The 22,820-nt window shown below is 42.2% G+C and overlaps 1 protein-coding gene across 2 annotated transcripts in view; it reads left to right on the top strand.

The window, feature by feature from the left end:
* Positions 1-22,820, top strand: part of mpp7a (MAGUK p55 scaffold protein 7a) — a 147,664-nt gene that overhangs the window by 90,041 nt on the left and 34,803 nt on the right. For both annotated transcript variants that reach the window (XM_084340178.1, XM_084340179.1), the window contains exons 7-11: positions 9,278-9,359; positions 9,886-9,971; positions 10,586-10,660; positions 15,866-16,062; positions 16,677-16,741. In XM_084340178.1, the coding sequence (XP_084196304.1) occupies positions 9,278-9,359; positions 9,886-9,971; positions 10,586-10,660; positions 15,866-16,062; positions 16,677-16,741 (505 nt within the window). The remainder of the gene's footprint in view (positions 1-9,277; positions 9,360-9,885; positions 9,972-10,585; positions 10,661-15,865; positions 16,063-16,676; positions 16,742-22,820) is intronic.

Here is a 22,820-nt window from a genome sequence, read left to right as displayed (position 1 = left end):
CTATGGAATTAAAAACTGCTAAGGCAGAAACAGATGTTGTTAAGTAGCTTACATACATATATAGTATGTCCTGTAAATGAAAGCGAGGGTTAGGGTTAGCGGTGATTTGAGCTTAATGGGAATGATCCAGAATGTGTCATGTTGAGACACAGAAACACTTTTAATACCATAGTTGAGCCACTATTAATTCCATATTGGTTATTGTATTTTTTTAATTCTCCAACCTTAAGGCTACTGGCCAGTCACTAGCTATCAAGTCAGAGCCAGAATTGTGTCAAAACCTCAAGCAGGGAGTAGAAAGACTATTTGGCTCCTCGCTGACGGAGACACTTGCTGAAATGGTGATGTAATTTATAAGGCTTTTATTGGGTTTAAGTTATAAGTCGCTGGACACCAGTAAAATAACCATTGTAAAATGAGATACAAAGTAACAGAGTGAATTTTGGCTTTGTCATTAAGACAAAAATTATATATCCGCAAATAAGCCTTTCCATTCTTATCCGGGAAATCTGTTGCACTCTCTCAACCTCATAAATGAAAACTGCTAAATAGCATTGTTAAAGGCATCAGTTTTTTAATTTTTCTCCATTGTTCCACCATCGTTATCAAGTCTGTCACAGTTTATCACAGCAGCTTTGTGTTGTCATGCTGCAGCTTAATTTGACTGAGCAGCTGAGTGCTATTTTATGTGGCTATGTAAAGGACAATATGTAATTATGTATAATTAAGATGAATACAATATTAAATATATTCATAAAACGGTGGCAAACTAATTCAGAAACTTATGGATAAAATAAACAGATAGGAATGTAGATTTTGGCTGATCCTGAAAATCACAATACCTTGCAAACCAATGTACCTCATTACATTGATGCAGAAATCATTAAAAAAATGACCGATTTATACACATGGAAAACCCTGGTTCCTGTTCATATGCATGTGCTTGTACAACACTCAGTCCAGCAGCTGTTACACCACCCTTGCAGCCTGTTGAGTTGTGAATGTGAAAACACACATGGCTTCCAAAGCCACATCTGAGGCATTCCCAGATCTTAATCTCACAGCTCTCTTAAATAAAACATCTTCCTCCTATCATGTGTAATCATAAACGTGGACACATATCCTGGCACTCCTGCTCTTTTCCTCTTGGCGTTCCAACATCCAGAGAGCTCGGAGACTGAATGCAGCCATTGTTGCCCATCGGGCCGGGCACTCCTCGGCGGCCCAGATTCCCCAGCGCAATTTGGAAATGAGAAGTGACATGTGAAAGTGCTGTTTTCTTTACTTGGGATAACGACAGGGAAAACACTAAACAATCCCTGAGCCGCGATAGACCTCTCTCCGTGACACAACTGTCTCTTTGTGTGCGCTCATACAGCTCATTCAGGGCTCTGAGACAACACACACACATACAGCACAGCACATAATGACTAAATATCTGGCAATGTCCAGCTTATAGCAAGGAGACGGCGATCCCACTCAGTCTGCATGGTGATTCATGTGGACAGTATGGAAACAAATACCCACATTTGTAGAGATAGCCTCACAGATTCACACACCCAAAATCACCAGCACCTGTCTGAAGGGTTGAGGTGGGCTCTTAAGTGTGTTTTCATAGCAACCGGGTAATGACTTGCTCTAACATTAAGGTTTAAAGAGACAGAGGAGGAAAAGGAAAGAGGGGGTGGAGGAAGAAAAATGAAGGTAAGCCGGTCCGTCAAAGGGCCCTCTGCATTACATTACCTGGCAGCTTCCCCTGGAATCGCTCCTGCTCAGCATAATTATCATAATAATGACCTGCAATTTTCCTTTTTCTCAGTGTACTTGTTAATTACGACTTTAGGTCAAGACCGGGGTTAAGGAAATAAAAGGGAAACCAGAGCCTGCTTTAGTGCGAGACGGAGACCAGGTAGGGTGGGGGTAGTAGCTTTTATTAGTTGCATTCACAAGTCATTTAATAAAACAGGTGGAAAGGCATGCAACAGGTCACCCAGACGGGGTTTGGTCTGCAGCGGGAGCTCTGTTGCATCAGCTAGAAAAATCATTTGACATAAAACCTTGGGTACCTTTCACAACTCTCCAGCTTCGTTCTCTTTTCTCCCTCTACGCAACAGTAATATAGATTTTCATCTGGGCTCCTGCTAATTCTTTACAGCGCTGTATTAATCTTTATAGGTGCCCATAACAGTAAATGGATTTTCTGATCATGACTGAATACGCTAATATTACATGATTTTACTCTTTCTGAGCAGCACTGGAGTGTTTGGCGTTTGAGGAAGTGTGTAAGAACTCATAAATATGCTGACCTCGGGTGTGTGGAACGGTCATGTGTGTTATGTGTGCGGGGGCTCTGTGCCATCTCAGTGAGGTAAGATGAAATGACACACTCCAACACCAGATATGATTGGAGGTAATTGTATTTTAATGTCCAGGAGGCCCATTCCCACTTTGTATTTCGTTTTTCCATGGTCAACATCTGGTGTGAAGAACACCAGCATGTGTTTCCACTACACTTGTATTTATACCTCTAAACACAGCAGTCAACACAGCAGTCGGCAGGAGTTTATTGTCGTTACACTTTTGCTGTTAAGTGACATCATGTCAAAACACGTTGGCCTCTCTGCCCGGGCCACTCGCGTTTGTTTTCCCTTGTCACTCTCAATTTGGAGGGAGAAATAATGTTTGTCAAATGCTACAGTCTTCCGTTCGGTTCGTGGGGCGATGTTTTGAGTAGTTGTTACGGAACGGAGCACCGTGCTTGTTTTCCCTGGCGGGTTAGGAGTTGTGGTGTGGCTTTAGTTGTGGCCATGGCTAAGGTAAGGAGATCCTTGGACCCTCCTTTTCCACTGTAGACAGGCCACACATAGCCTACCCTAGATGCCGAGACGTGTGATGAGCCAGGCCAAGCACTAGCCAGCCTTCTCATCATCCATACAACCAGTAGAATACAAGCCAGCTTCCATCATGTCATCCAGCCATCTATCCAGTCCATCAGCCAGAGGGCACTGTAATTGCCCCATAAAGACTTCACTTGCCAGAAACTCATTGCGGCCAATCCAAGCCAAGCTAACGTGATGAGACATCCAACATTCAGCTTGTCTTACTCCTCTTATCTGCTGAAGTTTCATGGCGCTGCTGTGTGCTGACAGTTCTCTGGACGATCATGCCTCCATTCCATTCCCTCAAATAAACACACACTCTCAAACATGAGGGGATCCAAATCTCAGGGGATCCAAATCGCAGTCCATATTGTCTCCTTTTTTCTGCACTGTATGAGGTGTGAGCCATTTGTCATCACATACTTAATGTGGCTGCCATTTCAGCGTGTGTGCTCCAGTGCTTGCGCTGGGAGGGGTCATGGCTTGATACAGACAAGCGTTGCTCCAGTTCTCCTCATCACACAGTGGAGACTAAGCCATTGCGTTTTGGCCAGCCCAGCAATAACAATCAGAGGCATATATGTGTTAAAAATGGAGGAATAGAGCTGGGAGCAGCAGCTGCATATGGAGCTGATCACGTAAGGAGCAGAGGCGGATCGCCTTACTGGTGACTAATTGACCACAGCTAGAAGGCCCTCCTCAATCCAAGATGACCCCCCTCTTGTCTCTGTTATTGACTTTTGTCCTTCGATGTTTCATTTCTAGAGATACTTGCTCTTTTGGGTCTCTTTTTACAGTCATCTAAAGGAAAAACTGCGGCAATAGTTGACGGCAGCAAGAGATAAACAGTCCCTAACATCCAAGAAACACTTTCTACCATGTTTTTCTTCTCTCCATGCTATCTTTTTTTGTGCAAATAGTATAGTTGAGCCACTCGACTGATGGTTAAGTAGCCCATTCATCAGGCTCAGTAACTGTCCAGCATCAATCATCCAGTCTTTTTAGGTTTCTCTCGGGCCTGTTTGGCCTGACTTCAGGTAGGAGCCCGTGGCTACACGCTCATAGGAACACATACGCAGACACGCTTGCATGCACACAAAAACACACCTACATATGCTGCCACTCATGCATGTGTGCTTTGACAGAAGTAGACATTCCCCTTCTGATTTCCTGCACTGTTTCCATGCACAAGTCTGCCATGGCTTCCATGTGCCAGTGGGAGTTGAAGCCTCGGTGTAAACCTAGCCATCAGTTCGTGCTAATGCTTAGCTGCTACACCAGGAAGCACATTGTGGTGCTTGAGGGTTTTTACCTACCGTGTTTCTCCCCTATGTACCCCCCCCCCCCACACACACTCACACACATACACACATCATGGAGCTTATTTAGGTTCTAGCCTGACTGTTTATGTATTTGTTTAACAGAGCAGGGACTCCTCATTAGTGGCCATGCATGGCTGGATGCTGATGATAGCACCCATAGGGTATCAAGGCACGGGGGGTGGGTGATGTTGAGTTCAGGAGGTTGGATTTGCGCACCTTGTTCCAGATGCCTCTTAGTGTTTCCAAGGCATTCGTCAGGCCTCCAGGAGAGGCTGATGTACCCCTGGAGGATTGACAGAATCAAGGCTTACTATAGATTGTAATAAGGTGGAGGGAAAGTGTGGCGCACTTGTTATTATCAAGGATTTGGAAAAAGGGGGCTTTATCCAAGTTGGGAATTGTGAAAGAAAGATATGAATATGTGAGGAGTTATTATTCCAACAGTTTGTGGTCATTTGAGCAATGGTCCTGTCCTTGGCTCCTTTTTGTCATCTTGTACTGCACTTTACTACGTGCAGATTAGAGGTGTGGAAATTACTCGATTATAAGACGCATTGCGATGCAATCATTGGAAGATTTTGAATCGATGCAGAGACGCAGCATAATCGAGAGTCTGTAGCTTATGTTGATGGTTGATGCGCCAGCCTCAGCCGGACAGTAAAGTTACGTCGCAACGTTGCTTCCATGTTTTGAATTGTGGGTGGACATCAGGCTAACATTACTGATGTAGGATGTATGTCGGAGGGAGGCAGAGATCATCTATGAGTTAAAAAACTCACCTCATATTTTTTAAAACGGACATCTCAGGGCGCATGTCAGATTTTATGAACTTGCTGGGAAGCATGAACTGGATGAGACCCACGCTGAGCGTGACCTCTGCCTCACAACAATTACTAATCACGTTAGCCATTTTCACCTGAAGCTGACGTCTACAGCCATAAAAAATAACTGTTAGAGGAAGCCCGAAGAATCTTAATCGAATTGTGAGGCTAGTGAATTCTGCACAAGAACTTTTCTTTTCTGTTTTTGTTTCTACGTTATATCTTGCTCTTTTGTTTTTCACCTAAAGCTGATGTTATGCCTCTACCAAGACAAACGTTAATCATTTGTGAACCTACACAGCAAAATTTGTTATAGGTAACCATAGGTTGGAGAGGCTTGCAGAGGAGCCAACACACACATCTCAACTGCTTCACCTATGCGCAGCCTGGAGAAGCATGTTCCAGCCTTCAAAAAGCAAAGCTATCTATGCATAACCAAATAATATCCATTTTTGTGTTGTTATGAGAACTGTTATTCTCTTACTCTTATAATCTTAAGTCTGGCAGTCAGATAAATCTACCGATTGGATGAAATGATTTATTGTCTGAGGGACAGTTTTACTACCTTCATTCTTGCCACTGGTAAGCCCAGGGTGATAGGTTAAGTTTTTTACTTGTATATGTAAAAGAAAATGTAATATCAGTGTAAAGAACTTGTTGAGATGAGTATTAGTTCTAGTGAAAATCTCTGTTCAAACAAGGCCAATATTTATGTGTTTTCTATCTCAATCCCTTTTGTTTTCTTTGTTCCTCTCAATCCCTCTTCCAGTCTGTTATCTTGATCTCCCATTATATCCCTTTATGGTATATTTTCTTCTTATTCAGTCACTCATTCACACACACTCTTGCATTCAACACCGACCCCCACTCATTTAACCTCTGTCTATCTCCTTCACCTCCTTCCCAGTCAACTTGTCAGTCCTGACTCTGCTCTTCCACTTATGCTCCAGTCTGGCTCGCTCGTGCTGCCACTGGAGCGTTTTGGCCTCCCTCCACTTTTCTTATCAGACAGAGCTCATTTGGCTACCGTAGCAGGGCTGAGTTCAGACTGGGGCTGTCCAGATTATGAAGGGAGGCCTTTATGAATCCCTAACTCCCTTGCTGCTGGTTTAGCTGGCCTGTGTAGGCCCATCACGTTGAAGGGCAGTAGGTCAGATGAGAATCGTATAGAAATAAAGGCTTTAAAATGATTGCAGCTTCAAGTTACTCCTCGTAAAGAGTCAGTGAAGCATAAAAAGAAAATAAGCAAGAGAAAATTTGTCCATTGATACCTGACTTTGCTTTTCTACTGGTGTGAAAGCACATAAAGAATGGTAGTTGGAATGGGGATAAAATGGTCTCCTTGCTCCCCAGAGATTTGGGTTCACGATCCCATCCATTCATATTTACATGCTAAATGTGCTGCTCTATAATCACCATTGCCAATTGCAATAGCAGTCGTGAAAGTGGTGCCTCTAAATGGCATGGTTTCTATATGTGATTTAAGCCATTTGTCAAAACACAATTTAAGTCTACTCACCATATGTGAGCATATTCCATAGATAGCTATAGACATGCAGTGTAGAGTACGTCTGTGGAGTTTTTTGCAGACAACTTATTGTCATTACAGAGTCCAAGGCTGTCTCTCTGCTGTTTGGTTAGCCTTTAGACTGCCACCAAGGACCCTCGGGGACACAATAAAAACATCCATCATCCTACTGGCCATCAGCCAGCCTGAAAAAGAGAGAAGTTAATGACCACATGTCTGAATACTCCTGCGAGATTTCCTGCAGACTCCCGAACCCACCCCATTGTCTGTCACAGTCTGTCTCTTTCCCCTCAGCTCTCTATTCTTTCAGACACCGACACAAAAGGGGTCTCTCTCTGTCTGTCTGGGGGCCATTGCATCACAGGCAGCTGCTTTAAGTCACACTCAGGGGTTATATGTGACCCTGACACTGCTGTCTAACAGTGCCTTCCCCTCTCACTGACCTGCTTCACTGAGCCCTCTCCTACTGCACCCTCTCGGGTTTCCTTAATTAGCCCAATTATTCTATTAGGTCAACTCTTTGTAGACTCTCACACTGTCTTATCTTCACGTCCTTTCCTGTTTCCATCTCACACCCCAAAGGCCTTGAGGAAACCATTATCTAGGAGGAAAACCATTAGGTGTGAATAGGTCGTGAAAACAACCAAGATGACATGCTAATGGTACAGGCGAAGTGGCACAAACCAGAGCCTCCTTTTGGTCTTTAAGGAGCGGTTGTTGTTTTTTTTTACCATCTCCTTATTTGCTTCCCACTGATCGTAGTAGCTTGAACTACTTTGGGCCAGTCAGAGGAAGGCAAACAGGGAAATGACACAAACCGAAGTAGCATGACACATTGGAAACTGTTGTTGCACTCGACCTGCGCAGCAATGGATTACGACAGCTGGAAAAAAAACACAACTGGGGTGGGGGGGCGAGGACGGTTTCAAGCCTGCACCTTTTTTTGCAACAGAAATAAAATCAATCGTTAGGCATGATGCAAATAGGAGCTAGGAGTTTGAGTTGCAGCGACGACAAACTATGTTGACATAGACAGCTAATCTGTGTGGTTTGAGCGAGGATGACACCACACACTGGGTAGCAGTTTGCTTTCCTGTTCCATGTTTTATTGTCAAAGGAAATGGCTATTTGGGTTTACCAGTAAATGCATCACAACTGAAAACTGTCTGTAAAAACTTGACTGTGTGTTAGCTGGGTAGCTGGGTTACTTAAAGTGCTTCTGCACTGGCACACCTTGTAAAACATGAGGACCAGAGATGAGAGGCGTTCAATCATTTATTGTCCTTTCACAGGGTAGTTGACGGACAGATCATTTTAAGGCTTGAAGGCAAAGGAAAACATGAGGAAACAAAGTAATAAATCTAATCAAGTGTTACTCTAATCAAATAAATGACTAATTTACCATAAAAAACAGCAATAACTATAACAAACTTAACAACTTACTTAAATAATGCATCAAGTTCACAGTCAACTGGAGATGAGAGGTGACACCACATGTAGAAACAAAAGAAAGAGGCTGAGCAGGCCTGATTCAGGCCTCTTTATCAGTTTAGGTGTGGCCTGGTAGGTAGAGGCTTAGTCCCCCCTCCTACAGAACTGTGCAGGAAAGACAATTATCAACACTGTCATTTCAAATAAGGAAGTGTAAACACTGTCCTTTGTGTGTCTTTCTGGCTGAGCATCAAGCCCATAAAGGAGGACGGAGAGGGCTTGAGCAACTGTGTGTGTGTGTGTGTTTGTGTGTGTGTGTCCTGAGTCCACTACCTCGTGGCTGTCTGGCCCTCACCCTTTTCGGTCTACTCCAGCTGTTTTTGTCAAGACATTGATCCTTCCTGCCCCTACTACAGCAGAGTTTACTGCTACAGAATGATTAAAACAGAGCAATTCACATAATATTCTACCCATCCTTTTAGATTATTAAGTGTGCAGCTGTTGGATCATTTTGTTTAATATTTGGGATCGACTGATATGGTTGTTGCAGGGCTGATACTTATTATTAATCATCGAGTTGACCGATGCTCATTTGCAGTAAAAATGAAAATCTTAGTGTCAAAATCTTGAATAACCAGTGATGGAATGTAACTAAGTAGAATTTACTGTACTATACTGAAGATGTAAACACACCTTTCATCTTTTTCCCACAGTTTATGGATTAAACTGAGCCCTAACTGTGTTATTTCTAATCCAAACAGAAAAACACATTTCAAAATCATTTATATGTATAGTGTACCAAAGAAGTTAAAATGCCATGTCATTGTCTCTTTAGAAGTTTAATGTTATTGGTGGCCTGTGTTGAGAATTGTTCTACACTAACTAGCAAGTACTTAATCTTTGTTTTCCTATAAAGTAAGTACAGATGTGAAATGGAAGGTACAGAAATAACAGGAGGTCCATATTATTTTTAATTGAAATGAGCAGTGTGTAAACTGAACCAACTGCTTTTAACTGCCCCTTAGTTTTGTATTATTCAGTACTAACAATACACCTGAAAAGCATTCAAACCCTTGAACAAGGCACCATAGATTATATATTATAGTATGCAATTTGTCCAGAAGGTATCATAAATCAGCTGTTTTGGTAGCACTGAGCATCCTCTATGCAGTTCAAGCCCTCTTACTGTCATTTTGGGCAATTCTCATTTAACATTTCCACAGTGCAACTTTAAATATAGTGGAAATACAGTGCAGTTTGTCTAATTTTTAATGATCCTCTTTGATTGCTTTGTAGGGAGCTACGATAAGGCGTGACGAACACACGGGAGCCATCATCGTGGCCCGGATCATGAGAGGAGGGGCAGCCGACAGAAGCGGTCAGTCCCACCTCTTTTTCTCTCTTTCCTGGGTCCAACCATGTGTGCATGCACGTAAAGCAACCAAAACATTTGTATGTGAGTCTACAGTGTGGAGTTAAGTAATAAAGAGATTTACATTACAACAGGATTACATTCAGATTGAAACAAAGAAGGATGTATTCAGGAATTACCCTCGCATCAGGTCAGGTTGTAAATAAGAACATGATTGACAAGTATACCGGGAAGCTCTGCTTGTTGCCCACATGTTTTCTGTTTGATTTTGTATCCATTGTGTCCAGCCTGTTTTTCAGCCCTGCCACAGTGAAGCCAAAGGCAAATTTCCACATGTGTCAGCAATAATGTTTTGATTCTTTTCCAATCTCAAATGCCACCATGACGATCAACATTAATCTGGTTTACTGAACACATCCCCAGGCTTTGTAAGCACCGGACTTTTACACAGTAGCCCGCTTATATTATCGCATTAGAAAAAGGAATATCAGAGTGATTGTAGATATGCAAACTTTGTGTTTCTGTGTGGTAGGACTGATTCATGTTGGAGATGAACTGAAGGAGGTCAATGGAATCCCTGTGGACGACAAGAAACCAGAGGAAATCATTCGCATTCTTGTAAGCCTCATCTGTTTGTGCGTGTCACTGTTTTCTGCTGTATGTGTGCTGTTCAAGGGTTTCCCGTGAGCTTCAGCTCTACTCCCTTGGCGAAAATTACATTCCTTGTTTGTGATGACAAAAACCTCCCCTAACTCATCCAGGACCCCATGCCTCCCATCGGTGTGCTGAAAATAAAACACTGGCTTTTCTCTACAAGTCTCCCAACCACATGCATCGAGCCACACAGTCCCCCTGGATGAGACTGATGCTTAGTAGTCCCTCCAAGCAGGCTACGCCGCAGGCCTCAAATAAGCTCTGTCATGGGCCTGAACTCTGCCAGGGGGGACAACTGGAGAGGAAAGAGAGAGGCCTGGTGGCTGTCTCAGACACAACCGCCTCTGAAGCAGACGACAGCTCTCAACACTCCTCCTTTTTACCCCCACACACACACCCCTATCCCTGCCAAGTAATGTCATCTAATCCTAATAACCCGTCCATTGTTGAAAAGTCAAACATTATGTGACTTTTTTGGATGAGGTGCTTTGTGAATTTTTGCAGGACAAATGACTGCTGTTTCCATCGCTCCATTTGTACTAAACAACTGTAACTATCTTGTTTCTTCCAATATTCAGGCCCAGTCGCAAGGAGCCATTACCTTTAAAGTTGTCCCTGGCATCAAGGACGAGGCGCCATCCAAGGAGCCAAAGGTAGGTCTTGTCCTGGCTTTATCATTAGTGGATTTAGTTACACTTAAAGGACTTAAAGACAGAGAGAGCTTCTCGGGTTCAGCATGATATCTTTAGTTGGATGCAGAGCATTGTTTTTAAGCCTCAGTGAGAAAATCTCCTTTTATTTTTATCAGATTGTTGCTCATGAATCCCTCTATCTTTTCCCCTGACTGTTTACATTAAATGCATATTTTAGCCATGTCAATGTGTAGATAATACATCTGTCAGAAGTCCCAAATTTTCAGGGATGCAAACAGCGCGCCGAAAAGCGCAACTCGCTTTTTTCGTGGCCAATTAGGTGACTTGTGTGCTCACAACCCAAAGCGGCGCGTAGCCGCATGCATTCGGTGCGAAGGCGACGCCGTTTTTTCCCCCCGTGCATGTCCGTGGAGCTGTGCGCCGCGGACGTGCACGGTTCCCTACGTTGCTGTGTCAGGCAGGTGTTTCCCACGGAGCTCTGCCCCATTTCAAAGGTGAAGGAAGCCCTAAGTGGAAAGACGTTGCCTCCGCGATGTAGAATGTGTTTTATAGAAGAGAAACACACATTTCAGGACCGCTGACTTGTATCATCAAAACAGACACATGTAAACACAGAAAGCTGAAAATCACTGGACATGTCTGTTGGGATTATACAAATCAACAGTGTAAAGTAGAGCTGTCAAGATGTATGCAGTAGTTAATTATTGCATATCCTACTGTACCTATCACTCCTATTGTTTCTGATGTACAGGTGCATGAGAATGTCATGGGAGAGTTTATTAAGGCCTATGTCACTAATTCAATTAAAAAAGTGAAACTAATACATTATATATATGTCCATTACACACCGAATGAAACATCCCAGGTCTTTATTTATTCAGTTTATTTTAATAGTAATAATTATGGCTAGCATTCAATGAAGACCTAAAATTCAGTATCCCCAAAAATTTAAATATTACAAAGGAACTTTTTTTTTTTTTAAAGCATTGTTAATATAGAAATGTTGGCCTTCTGAAAACTATGTCCATCTAAATGCACTCAATACTTGGTTGGGGTTGAACTACTGGAAATGGACTTTTCCGTGATACTATAATGTAATTATTTGTTAATGGTGAGCACCCCACCCCCCACCCCCCGCCAGACAATTACTCTCTTTTTTTGTCCTGACCCGTTTGCATCCCTGAATTTTATAGAATCGTAGTACCGAACTCTTGGCTTAATGCAACCCATATTGTCATTTTTATAGGATGATGTGAAAAGCAGAGGATTTCAAAAACAGTTCTCCCACCCCCACATACCGCTCATGACAGTCTGGTTTAAAGTTGTTTGAACTGCTAGCATGGCTTAGCTTGTCTTAGCAAGGCCTTGGCAGATGTAGTAGAGGCGATAGAGAGCAAGAGAATAAGGACTGTAAATAAGAGTTGTGAAGGATGTAAATTTGCCTCAAACACTATAACTCTGATCAAAAGTAGTAGTTCTAATATTAGTATTTGTATTAGTAGTACTAGTAGTAGTAGTAGTAGTTGCAGTAGTAGTTGACGCAGTAGAAGCAGTAGTGGTGTACTTTATATTACAAGTTTTGTGAACTAATATGATAAAAGCTGTTTATTGTACCAGATCAAACATTCAGACCTCAAACTTCAATCCAACATCAGAAGCTAATGTTGCTCGGATACGGTTTCTCTTCATTGATCTGTGTGTTCTCTGTTGATAAAGAGGTGTTTAATTCAGGGGATTCAGATATCTGTTAAAATTAGCTCCTGTATTGTTCCCTCAATGTAGTTTCTCAACTCAACTCAGAATTTATTTATATAGCACATTTAAAAACAACGTTAGTTGCCCAAAGTGCTGCACAACATACATAATGTCAAGTGCAAGCGATATAGATAAAAACAATATAAATCATCAACATAGAGTAACAAAAAGATAAATATTATATTAAAACAAATAAAAGCTATACTAAAAGATGAAAATAACAAGTCAGAGTGTCAGGGTGAGTTGAAGGCCAGTGAGAAGAGGTGGGTCTTGTTTTCTGTGGTTGGTATGGTCACATAGCGAGCTACGGTCAAGTAAAAAATGATGAACTCCGAACGCAGCAGCAGAGAGCTTTGCAGCCTCCCTCTCCTTGCAGCAAACCTCAGCCACACCACAGCTGTTATGACATTCTATACCCAAAACATCAGAGGTCAAATGCACTGTGACATCATAATATTCCACTAAAAATGTTCTGCCCATTAGTCAATGCTGTAGCTCAGGAACAGCAACTTCAGCGGTGGGCAAAGGCCTATAACCACGAGGGAGTAATTCTAGTTTATCATAGTCAAAGTCTAGTTTTAGTTGACTCACCATCTTAAGATTCTGTCAATCATGAATCTTTATTTGTTTAGTGCCAATTCACAAAAATAGTTATCTCATGACACTTTCAAATTAAGGCAGGTCTAGACCATAGTCTTTAACTTATTTATTTACAGAGGCCGAACATTTCCCTCAGGAGCAAGCACAGTAAAGTAAAGTACAGGACAGTGTTGATTTCTTTTATCTTCTGTTATATTTCTAGTCTAGCAACAAATAGGTATGCTTACCTTGACATGAATTTTAGGATGACTCGTCAGCAAATGTCGCTTCAAGTTTGATTGTGTTTTTACCAGTGATTGTAGCTCCACATGGTCCAAGGAGCTACAATCTTCTTTTTCTCTTTTTAACTTTTGCATTTATGTGCAATTTATGAGACATGGTGCCGGTGCAGGCAAGTTGACATCCCAAGGTAGATCAGTACTGTCCAACTGTGTGCATCAAACCTACCACACAAAAATGTTGGTTCTGATTGAACATCTTCCAAACTGGTCCCTCACATTTTCAGAGTTTTTATTCCTTGATAAAAGTGCCAATAGATTTTGTCATAGTTTTTTGTAAAATAAACTTACAAATGCACTTTACACTGATTTGGTGTTAAGTTACTTTTCAAATGTTGTTTGAGCTGTTGTAGCTATACAAGAACTCTAAGACTTTTTCAAAGAATAGGTCAAGACTGCTAAGAAGAGTGAAACAACATTATCTTCTTTCTTGCCGACAACAGTAGCTTGTAGCCATTCATTTTGAGGGTGGTTTAACTGTCATTCCAACCAGCAAACCATCATTTTTACCCACTGGGTTGTTAATACATCATCTGGCATGCTTATCTATCAGTAGCAGACAGAGGCTGGATCCAGTCCCTGGTTCTAAACTCCAGGGTCGAAAGGCAATTAATCATTTTTCACAACACAACCCACTGTCCATGTGTAACAGAGGGGTACAGGACAGGGTGGGCCACTTACATCCTTTCTCATCGTGTAATGGTTAAACCCGTCTGGCTGTTTAAGAAACCTATCTGATAAATAGTCCATCAGTGCCAAACACTCAGCGAGGCCTTCATGAAAGTAGCCTGCACTCTTACATGAGGTGGTGTAGATGCATCAAAGGGCAGCTAAGTGGCTGAACATGTGCAGGCCAAAAACACTGAGCCAAAGGAAGAAAAGCAGGAGATCTTAGTTTGTAGATGTATGAGTGTTTTCTGCCGGAGGCTTTCGCAGCCAAAGCAGCTGTTATGACCCAAACAAAACATCTCTGTCTGAAACATAACTTTTCTACATGGCACAAAGCACTCTTTAAATCAATAGGACATCGAAGAATTTAATCTCTCCCTCCATTTCCCTTGTTTTCCCTCTCTTTCACAAATACACACTTTCTTTCCTTCTCATTTCTCTTTCCACATGTACTGAGTGCTAACTCATCATGACAGACCTCAATTTGGATAGAAGATACAGGAAGTTGCTTTAGGTTGCACTAGTGGGAAAAGATGTCTGAGATTTTTCCACTGTTAGGTCCAACCCCCTTTCTGTTGATGAGGTATGTCCCACCCCCACTGCCGAAGCAAATAAGACCAACTCCTTAAAGAAAGAAAACAACTTTTTTCTGTATCCATTTTTTCCTCAAAGGAACAGTTCACCCCAAAATCAGTATCCAAATTTTCTATTACCTGTAGTGTTATTTATCCATTTAGATTGTTTTGGTTTGAGTTGCATAGTTTTGCAGATATCAGCCATAGATATGTCTGCTATAAAGAAACTAGTTTTTAACTAGTGCTCAAAGAAAAATAAATAAATATATATACATTTGAAAAACTCAACAGCAATGTCTCTTTCCATAAATCATGACCTGGTTACTTAAGATAATGCACAGACTCTCGCGTTCCCCCCTACGTTTGGTGAAATTAAATCGTAAAAAAAACTCAAGGCTATGTTTAATAGTGAAAGTAAGAGCATTTCCACACGCACAATGCAAGGAGAACTCAAGGGATTGGGACTACAGCTGTGTAGCCTTAAGAAACCACTCATCAGTGAGGCTAATTGTAAAAAAAAGGCTTCAGTTTGGGGAGCATAAAGATTGGACTCTGGAACAATGGAAAAAGGTCATGTGGTCTGATGAGTCCAGATTTACCCTGTTCCAGAGAGATGGGTGCATCAGGGTAAGAAGAGAGGAAGATGAAATGATGCACCCATCATCCGTACCGTGCCTACCATACAAGCCTGTGGGGTCAATGTTATGATCTGGGGTTGCTTCAGGCAATCCAACGAAATATTAGAGTGTGACGGGCAGTGTATTTGAGAGAAGGCAGACATCTCTGCGGCTAATATCTCCAAAACTTTGCAACTCACACCAAAATGATCCAGATGGATAATTAGTACTATAGTTAAGAAAATGTGTATTTTGGATTTTGGGGTGAATTGTCCCCTTAATATGGAAAGATGCCTGATCTTAGTTTATATTTACAGTTCGTCAGTGTGTGGAACGAAGCGCTTCAAACTTTTCAGTCAGTCACACAGTCACATTTCCTGAGTTTCTGACTCAGGAAATGTAAGGTCTCACCACACTTGGAAGATGGTGACAGGGCTTAGACCATCCTAAGTGTTGATGGAACAACATGGAGGGACTCAGTCAGCCAACAGTTGCAGCTTTCAGCTTCTGATTGCAATGACCTTTCTGGAATAATTTCCCTGAGCAATGGTGAAGCACCTTCTGTGTTTACCATAATGGTTTACTTTTAGAGTTAACACTCTACGCAATGGAAGGAAAGGTGATTTTTACAGTGAACAGTTGCTTTTTCCAGTTGTGCACTCAATCCAGCTTTCTGTTGTCTTCCCCTCCCCTCCTCTGCTGTATGTCCAGGTGTTTATGAAGGCACTCTTTGACTACGACCCTAAGGAGGACAAAGCCATCCCATGTAAGGAGGCTGGACTGGCCTTTAAGAAAGGCTCCATCCTTCAGATCATGAGCCAAGATGATGCAACCTGGTGGCAGGCCAAAGTAGAGGGGGAAGCCAATCCCCGTGCCGGCCTAATCCCATCCAAACAATTCCAGGAGAGGTAAGAAACCACCCCTGCTAGATCAGCCTGTCATGTCTGCCTTTGCCTCTTAACAAGGCTGGCCCAATTGTCTTACTGCTGTCACAGTCACACACGTTTCTCTCTCTTTCGCTCCCTCTTTTTTCTGCCTCTTTTCTTGCTTCACACTGCCAAAATAGTCTGGATTTCCACACAATGTCTGGCCTGAAATGAGTAATGACAGAAAATGATAGCGCTGGTACCGATCCACTTTGGACGGTAAGTGGATGGAAAATCGCACATCAATGTGCGCTCGGACAGCCGCACTTGATGTGCAACACAGAGCTCAGCAGGCCGGGGTGGTTTCTTGGACAAGAAGGAAAAAAAACAACACACACACACACAGAAAGAGAGAGCGAGGAAAGTGAAAGAAGAGAGAGAACAATCGACAAACATTCAGATTTAACACTACAATTTTGTCAACAGCAAATGTGTTTTTCCTTCACCGCTTTCACCAGTCTCAGCTGACAAAATGAAACTGGTACATATTGTTGCCTAGCAGGGAGTGTTTATTATTCCCTATGCGGTCATGGAAACTGATGGTTTTATTGTGCCTTTTCTTTCTCTTTTCTTTATCCTCCTCTATCTTATTCAAGGAGATTTGCACTGCGGCGACCTGTTGCGACTCTCCCATTCCAGAAGACCTCTAGTCGACGATCATGTAAGCATAAATCATCTGCTGTGATAGGCTCTAACAAACCAGAACAGGTGGGTGGGCTGTGAGAGGCTATGCAGAGCAAGGGATACTTGGTCGCTAGTGTCTAAAGTTAGGGATGTTGCCCATCTCTGCACTATGAGGCTGCAGCTGAACCTGAGGTACAGTTGCACTGCTTCACACCTGTCATCAGAGGAAGTGTTGTCTGGATTTACCTCCCTTCCTTTTTTCCTGTCTGCCAGACTCTCTTGCCTCTGTCCCCCTCTCGCCTTCCATGTGTTGATGTGGTATAAGTCATGCAGGAGCTTTAATGCTAAGAAGGCGGAGCTTTGCCCTCTGGAAAACCTCTTTGAGCCTTTACACCTTCCAGCCAAAAACACTCCATCCTACTCATCCAGCTCACCTCTCCACATCTCACAGAACGTAATGATGGATTAATGAGCTGATAGGCATATACAGATGTGATGGAGGCTAAACACTGCTCTCTGGAGCACTTTAATGTACCTTATGGTGCAAGCCTGGACAGTAAAACTCACCCTGGCCAGTCAGTGCAGCAAAGCTGGGGAGAATGCATCAGCAGGAGTACTTACTGTAGCAGAAATGTGCTAGAAGAAGTCTGGATGTACTGTAGGGCGTCAGGAAATGGAGGGATTATGGCTAAATTACCCTTATTAATCAAACATTACTGATTGCTTCATAATGAAGATGGAAGACATAAACCATGTTACACAAGAAAACGACAGCAGCAGAAACAATCAGGGATGGCCTACAGATCCTGCTTTAGGTTTCAGACAAGAAAAGAGCTTTGTAACTTTACCAACTCAACTTTATTTATTTATTTATATAGAACTTTACACACAGGATGTTAATCCAACTTTGAGTCAGCTTGCCTGGAAAATTCCAAACGGGGATTGTGATAGTTATGGTGCGTATGAACTTTATAGTCAGGTTTAGCATGACCATGGCCGATGTTTTAAGATTTATTCTACTACTAGTAACAGAATCAGGTTTTCGGTGTAAAATCTCACGAATATTAAGCATCCAACTACTCAGTCGAATCAAAGTCCATAACTTTCTCTAAAAAATCCTACAGCTGCTCCATCAACAAGAATTTTTCCTAAGAAATTATTCCTTAAAAAACAGTGACTTTAAGTATTCAGATTACATGGAAAATGTTCTTCTAATTCTAGTACGTGAGTTCAATCTAAAGGGTCTCATTTAATGCAAAGTTATGTCCGTTATGTGGAGTCAGTGTAAATAAATGAAATAACTAATGTGTGATTTAGATTAACCAATTTGAAATGCCTTACTTTTATGTATATTACTGTATCATAATAAACACTTGAAAAACACGTTTATGTAAAAGTTCCCCTAAACTCTATATGTAATAATTGAATAAACAAGTAAGGTTTATGTATAGGTCTGCAATAATTGACTTAACATGAAAACTTTGCAGTAAATGTGAGCCTTTACTCAAATTATTTTCTGCCACTGGAAAGAAATGTGGGCGTGAGAAGTCTGTAGTGGAGGTCTGTAGAACCCTGGTGTTTGAAAACCAGTCCACACCTGCTCCGGCTGCTTTATATGCCACAACCGTTTGCGCCCACAGCAGGACTTTTCTCCCACACCTGACTGAAAAGCTGTATAACAGATTCCCTGACATGCAGTCTTAAAATGACAAAGACATCAGCAATGATTTACAAACAGTTTCCAAATAGCAATTTGGTTTGTATATGGAGAGCTACAGTGCATGAACGGAAGGCTGTCCAGCTGGCATCGTGACTGTGCATTACAATATGACTGCATGTGCCTGCCTGTAGCCATAAAGGGGGGGGAAAAACCATGCTGCCAATATCTGCTGTGTATTCTGCAGAGCTTGAGGACCAGCCCGCTCCACACAGACTTCAGTCTGCATTCACACTGTGCACTTCATGTGATGTTTGTATATTTGCAACCTTTTAAACTTTAAATTAAAAAAAAAATGTCAAAAGTTTACAATAGTTGTCCCTTATGCAAGTGAGGGCCAAACCTTTCTTTCATGCAGCTTTAATACCAAAGTAGAAATAAAGACATTATCTATATGTCATAGCATTTATTACAACTTATCCCACATATATACCACTTCCCAACAGTAAAACCATTCCATATATGTATCCTCACCATGCTTTACATTAGCTACAAGCTCATTTGCATAAACAAAACTATACATACCTTTCATTTTTTTGCTTATATCTTCATATAATAATAACCACAAATTTAGGCCTAATGAAAGCACATACATAGTCCGCTGCAATATGCAGTTTTTCTTCCCCCTTCCATTCTGCATTTCCAAAAAAAAAACGATCCCTCAGAAAATACACTACACTTATACGTGGTTTTATAGGCCTGCTCTGGTCTTACAATGACCCCTTTGAACCAAAAGCTGGTTCTTATTGGCCTTATTTTCACTGTAGATTACCACTTTTAGATGGACATGTCCATTTTACTACTTGTTGCTATGACATGGCGGTGAGCCCTTAATGTAATGTGACTCTTTCAATATGTAGCTCTGAAATTACCGACAGAGCTACACTGACCACCTCCAAACTTAGCATTAGGCTCCTCAGATTCATGGTGAATTATGGATGTTGTCATTTCCTGGTTATGTTCAACCACATACTGGCATACATGGTGCAGGATGGCCAAAAATAGCCTGCTAAAAAGTTAGAGACAGACAGTGCTGTACTGTTCCCTTACTATTTCATTTTAATGGCCCAGTTCCTCCTATGAGTTATGGGATTTATAACCCCAACCCCTCCCCTCTATGCACAGAGGGCAGGTGTAAAATGTAGTGGAGTCTACTGTGGCCCCTATTGAAGGAACATAAGTCCTCTTTTGACTGTAGCAATACTTTCTCCCTAATGTCATACATACTGTAAGGATTAACTGTGTTTGCAGCAGCAGCAGTAGTAGGAAGTCCCTTGACATGGCCCCTTGAGGACTAGATGAAAAACTGAGGAGTGATAACAGTTCACTCTCTGTTCTTGCAGAGACGCACACGCACATTTATTTAAAAAAAAACAAAAAAAAACTCAATTAGAGAAAAATGTTGGATCGAGTTGGAGAGTAAGCAATGGGTTCAATGAATAAAAGTGAAGGGTGTAAAAGAAAGTCAAGCTGAAACGCAGAAAAGATGGAGAGAGAGGCGGTCGAGAGGTCACGTTCAGTAGCAGATGTGGCCCCTGTGGAGTGGTGGTGGCTGGGTCAAGAGAGATGGAGGGAGACATAGCTTGGATCCTGGCCCCCATACACACTGGACCAGCTAGGCCCTGAGGCCATAAACTACAATCTAATTGAAGGATACTTTGGAGACCCCGCTGTTACAGAGCAGAGGACGGAGGTGGTGATTGAGGAGGGGGTCCCTTTCTCTCTCTATTTCCAGCCCGGGAGCTCCGTCGGCTGGAACAATATTGGTCTTGGCGAGGGGTTTCGGCAAGCATCGCTTAACTGTGTTCAACATTTGCAAGATATAAATAATCCCTTTCCTCACTGTTGCGCTTTTGTGGATGCATTCCTCGGTTATGAAACTGGTGTTTAAAATGCCATCAGTTGTCCCCTTTAAGCCAACTGTTTAATCGGGTAGAGGGGTTAGATCAACTATTTTACATCCATAGTTGTCAACCTGGCCTGCTTGCATCCATCTTTTAACCCCCCCATCTCCTTCGATTGATAACTGGCTCTCCTCCAGCTTTCCCATCTGTTCTCTCTGAACATACTACCGTCTCTCTGGGCTTTCATACGGCATGTCTGTTCCTCCGTCTGACATGCAAACCCTCTCCACTGTCTGATTGTTTGGTTTGGTTCGCAGTCTGCCAAACACGTGGACACACTTATTGCTCGCCTTAGGGTCTTTATATATCTCTCTCCATACATTATGGTGCTATCCCTCTTACTATTGTCCCACCTCTCTCCAGTGAGTGACTGAACCATTTTGAAATGGCGCCCCAGATTGGTCTTAAGTGACCCTGAACCTGGCCCCATGTTCAGCCGTCCATTTCATTTTTCAACTTATAGATGCAGCAGTAGATTTAGAAGTGCAATGGGTGCAGAAGAAAAGTTCCATTTAATTCTCAAAGGTTTGCGCCAGATAACTCCCTTGGTGACCACCCTTAAAGTTTTATAGATCAGGTTTTGATTTTTTCCCTTCGCATTAAAACTCTGTGCATTTTGGTTCATTGTCAAACCATCCCTGTTCTGTCTTCTACTCACTTCCTTATCCTTACTGTGAATATTGAGCTCTACATTTGAACGCCAAAAGATGCGCGACAAAAACCTAATTTTGTGTCATCTGGAAAATTCATTAATTCATTCAACTCATTTTCGTTGTTTTAAAAACATAGAGATATTGCAAGCAAGAAAAAAAGTAGCAGCATCCAGTTTGTTCAAGGAGAAGGCCATCTGTATGCTGGCTGGTGGTAAGGATGACATCAGCTCATAACTCAAGGCCATTTACAGGGTGCTGACTAGGGGTCAGTCCTTTGTCTATTCTTCCCTTGTAAAGAGTTAGCTGGAAGATTTTTCTAGCTGCCGTGCAGATTGACGGTGCCAGATATCATCCGTACAGCTCCAAAGCAAAGTATAATGCAATCATGTGTGACTCTAATAGATAATATGACTTATGATGTGCCTCGAGTTGCCAAATTGGATGATCATTAACACTCGTGGTGTTGATGATGACCTACTATTAAGCATTTGCCTAAGGCTCAGCGTTGGAAAGAATGAGATTGCGGACACAAAAGGCTGAAATGAGTTTCCTCATAGGCTAGGCTTAGAGATAAGGTGAGGAGTTTGAATGTCAAGAGGGAGCTGGGATTAGAGCTGCTGCTACTTTGCTTGAAAAGGACTCAGCTGAGGTGATTTCTTGGCGCCTCCCTTTGGAGGTTTTTCCAGGCGCCAACTGGGTGGAGACCCGGCAGCAGACCCAGAACTCGATCGACTCCCTGTTCGGCTTGGACCCCTCATACTTACCGTAGTTTTACATGCAGTTTTACTGTGCAATGAAGGCTTAGGTAAATGGACTTGATCATTGTTTCAAATTGATCTGTTGGTACAATTGTGTTGTTATGTGTGTTTAATGTGTGTAAAATGTTTCAAGTGTGTGTAGCACAAATGATAAACCAAGTTTTCCCAAATTTAGTGTTTCCACACAGCACTTCAAGCCTTAGCCAATCACCTGAACCTGTAAAATGACCATGAGAGAGTTAGTTAGTACTAAGTGCTATATTGTATGCAACTGTACTTGTTTCAGTTTCTTGAAATTGTTTTCAAGGAACTGAAACAAGTTCAGTTTCCTACAATATGGCACTCAGTATTACTATGACCTGGATGACTAAGAACCGTCATCAACTTCTTACTGTTAGATACTTCCACTATGAGTACAATGTTATTGTAATCAATAAAACGACAAAAATAAGACCTTGTTAATGCACTGGAATTACCCTTTAACAAAGAGTGGATCCGCATGCCTCTTTTTTTCCCTTCATTCCAACACTACCCTCGTCTCACCCCTTCTGTCATCCTCTGTGGTGAATCTCTGGCATGTGGGCGACATGTGATATACCCCTAAGCCTGTGTCCCTTTCCAGGGGGTGAGGGGGACATGAAGCATCCAGTAAGGCTGGTTAGCTGACTGGTGGCAGACTGGATGACTGAACACTAAGAATTTCTGCGAAAGACGGCGGCCACAATCTAGGCAGCCATCGCTCCCCTGCATTCAGTAAATAATAGGCTTGGCCTGGCCATCCACATGTACTCACATCAGATCATGACCTTAGCTCATTCTCACCACTCTAAATGTTTCAATGAGCAGGCGGCTGATATGCACTCTCAGGAAAGGGAAAGACAAGGTTTTGCTTCAAGCATTTAAGTTTCATTAGACTAGGAATGTTGGAGTGCTACGAGGCCATTAAGCTATGCAAACCATTCCTGTGGCAGATAGGCACCAGATGAAAGCCTTCCAGAGTATAATAAGAGCAGCACTTGGGAGGATTTTAAATATCTTCATGATTTTCATATTGTGCTTGTTTCCTCTGTAAGTTTGCCTCTGT

Source organism: Pagrus pagrus, assembly GCF_965226575.1.
Source record: "Pagrus pagrus genome assembly, chromosome: 20".
Lineage (NCBI taxonomy): Eukaryota > Metazoa > Chordata > Actinopteri > Spariformes > Sparidae > Pagrus > Pagrus pagrus.
This window is presented reverse-complemented; position numbering and strand designations above follow the sequence as displayed.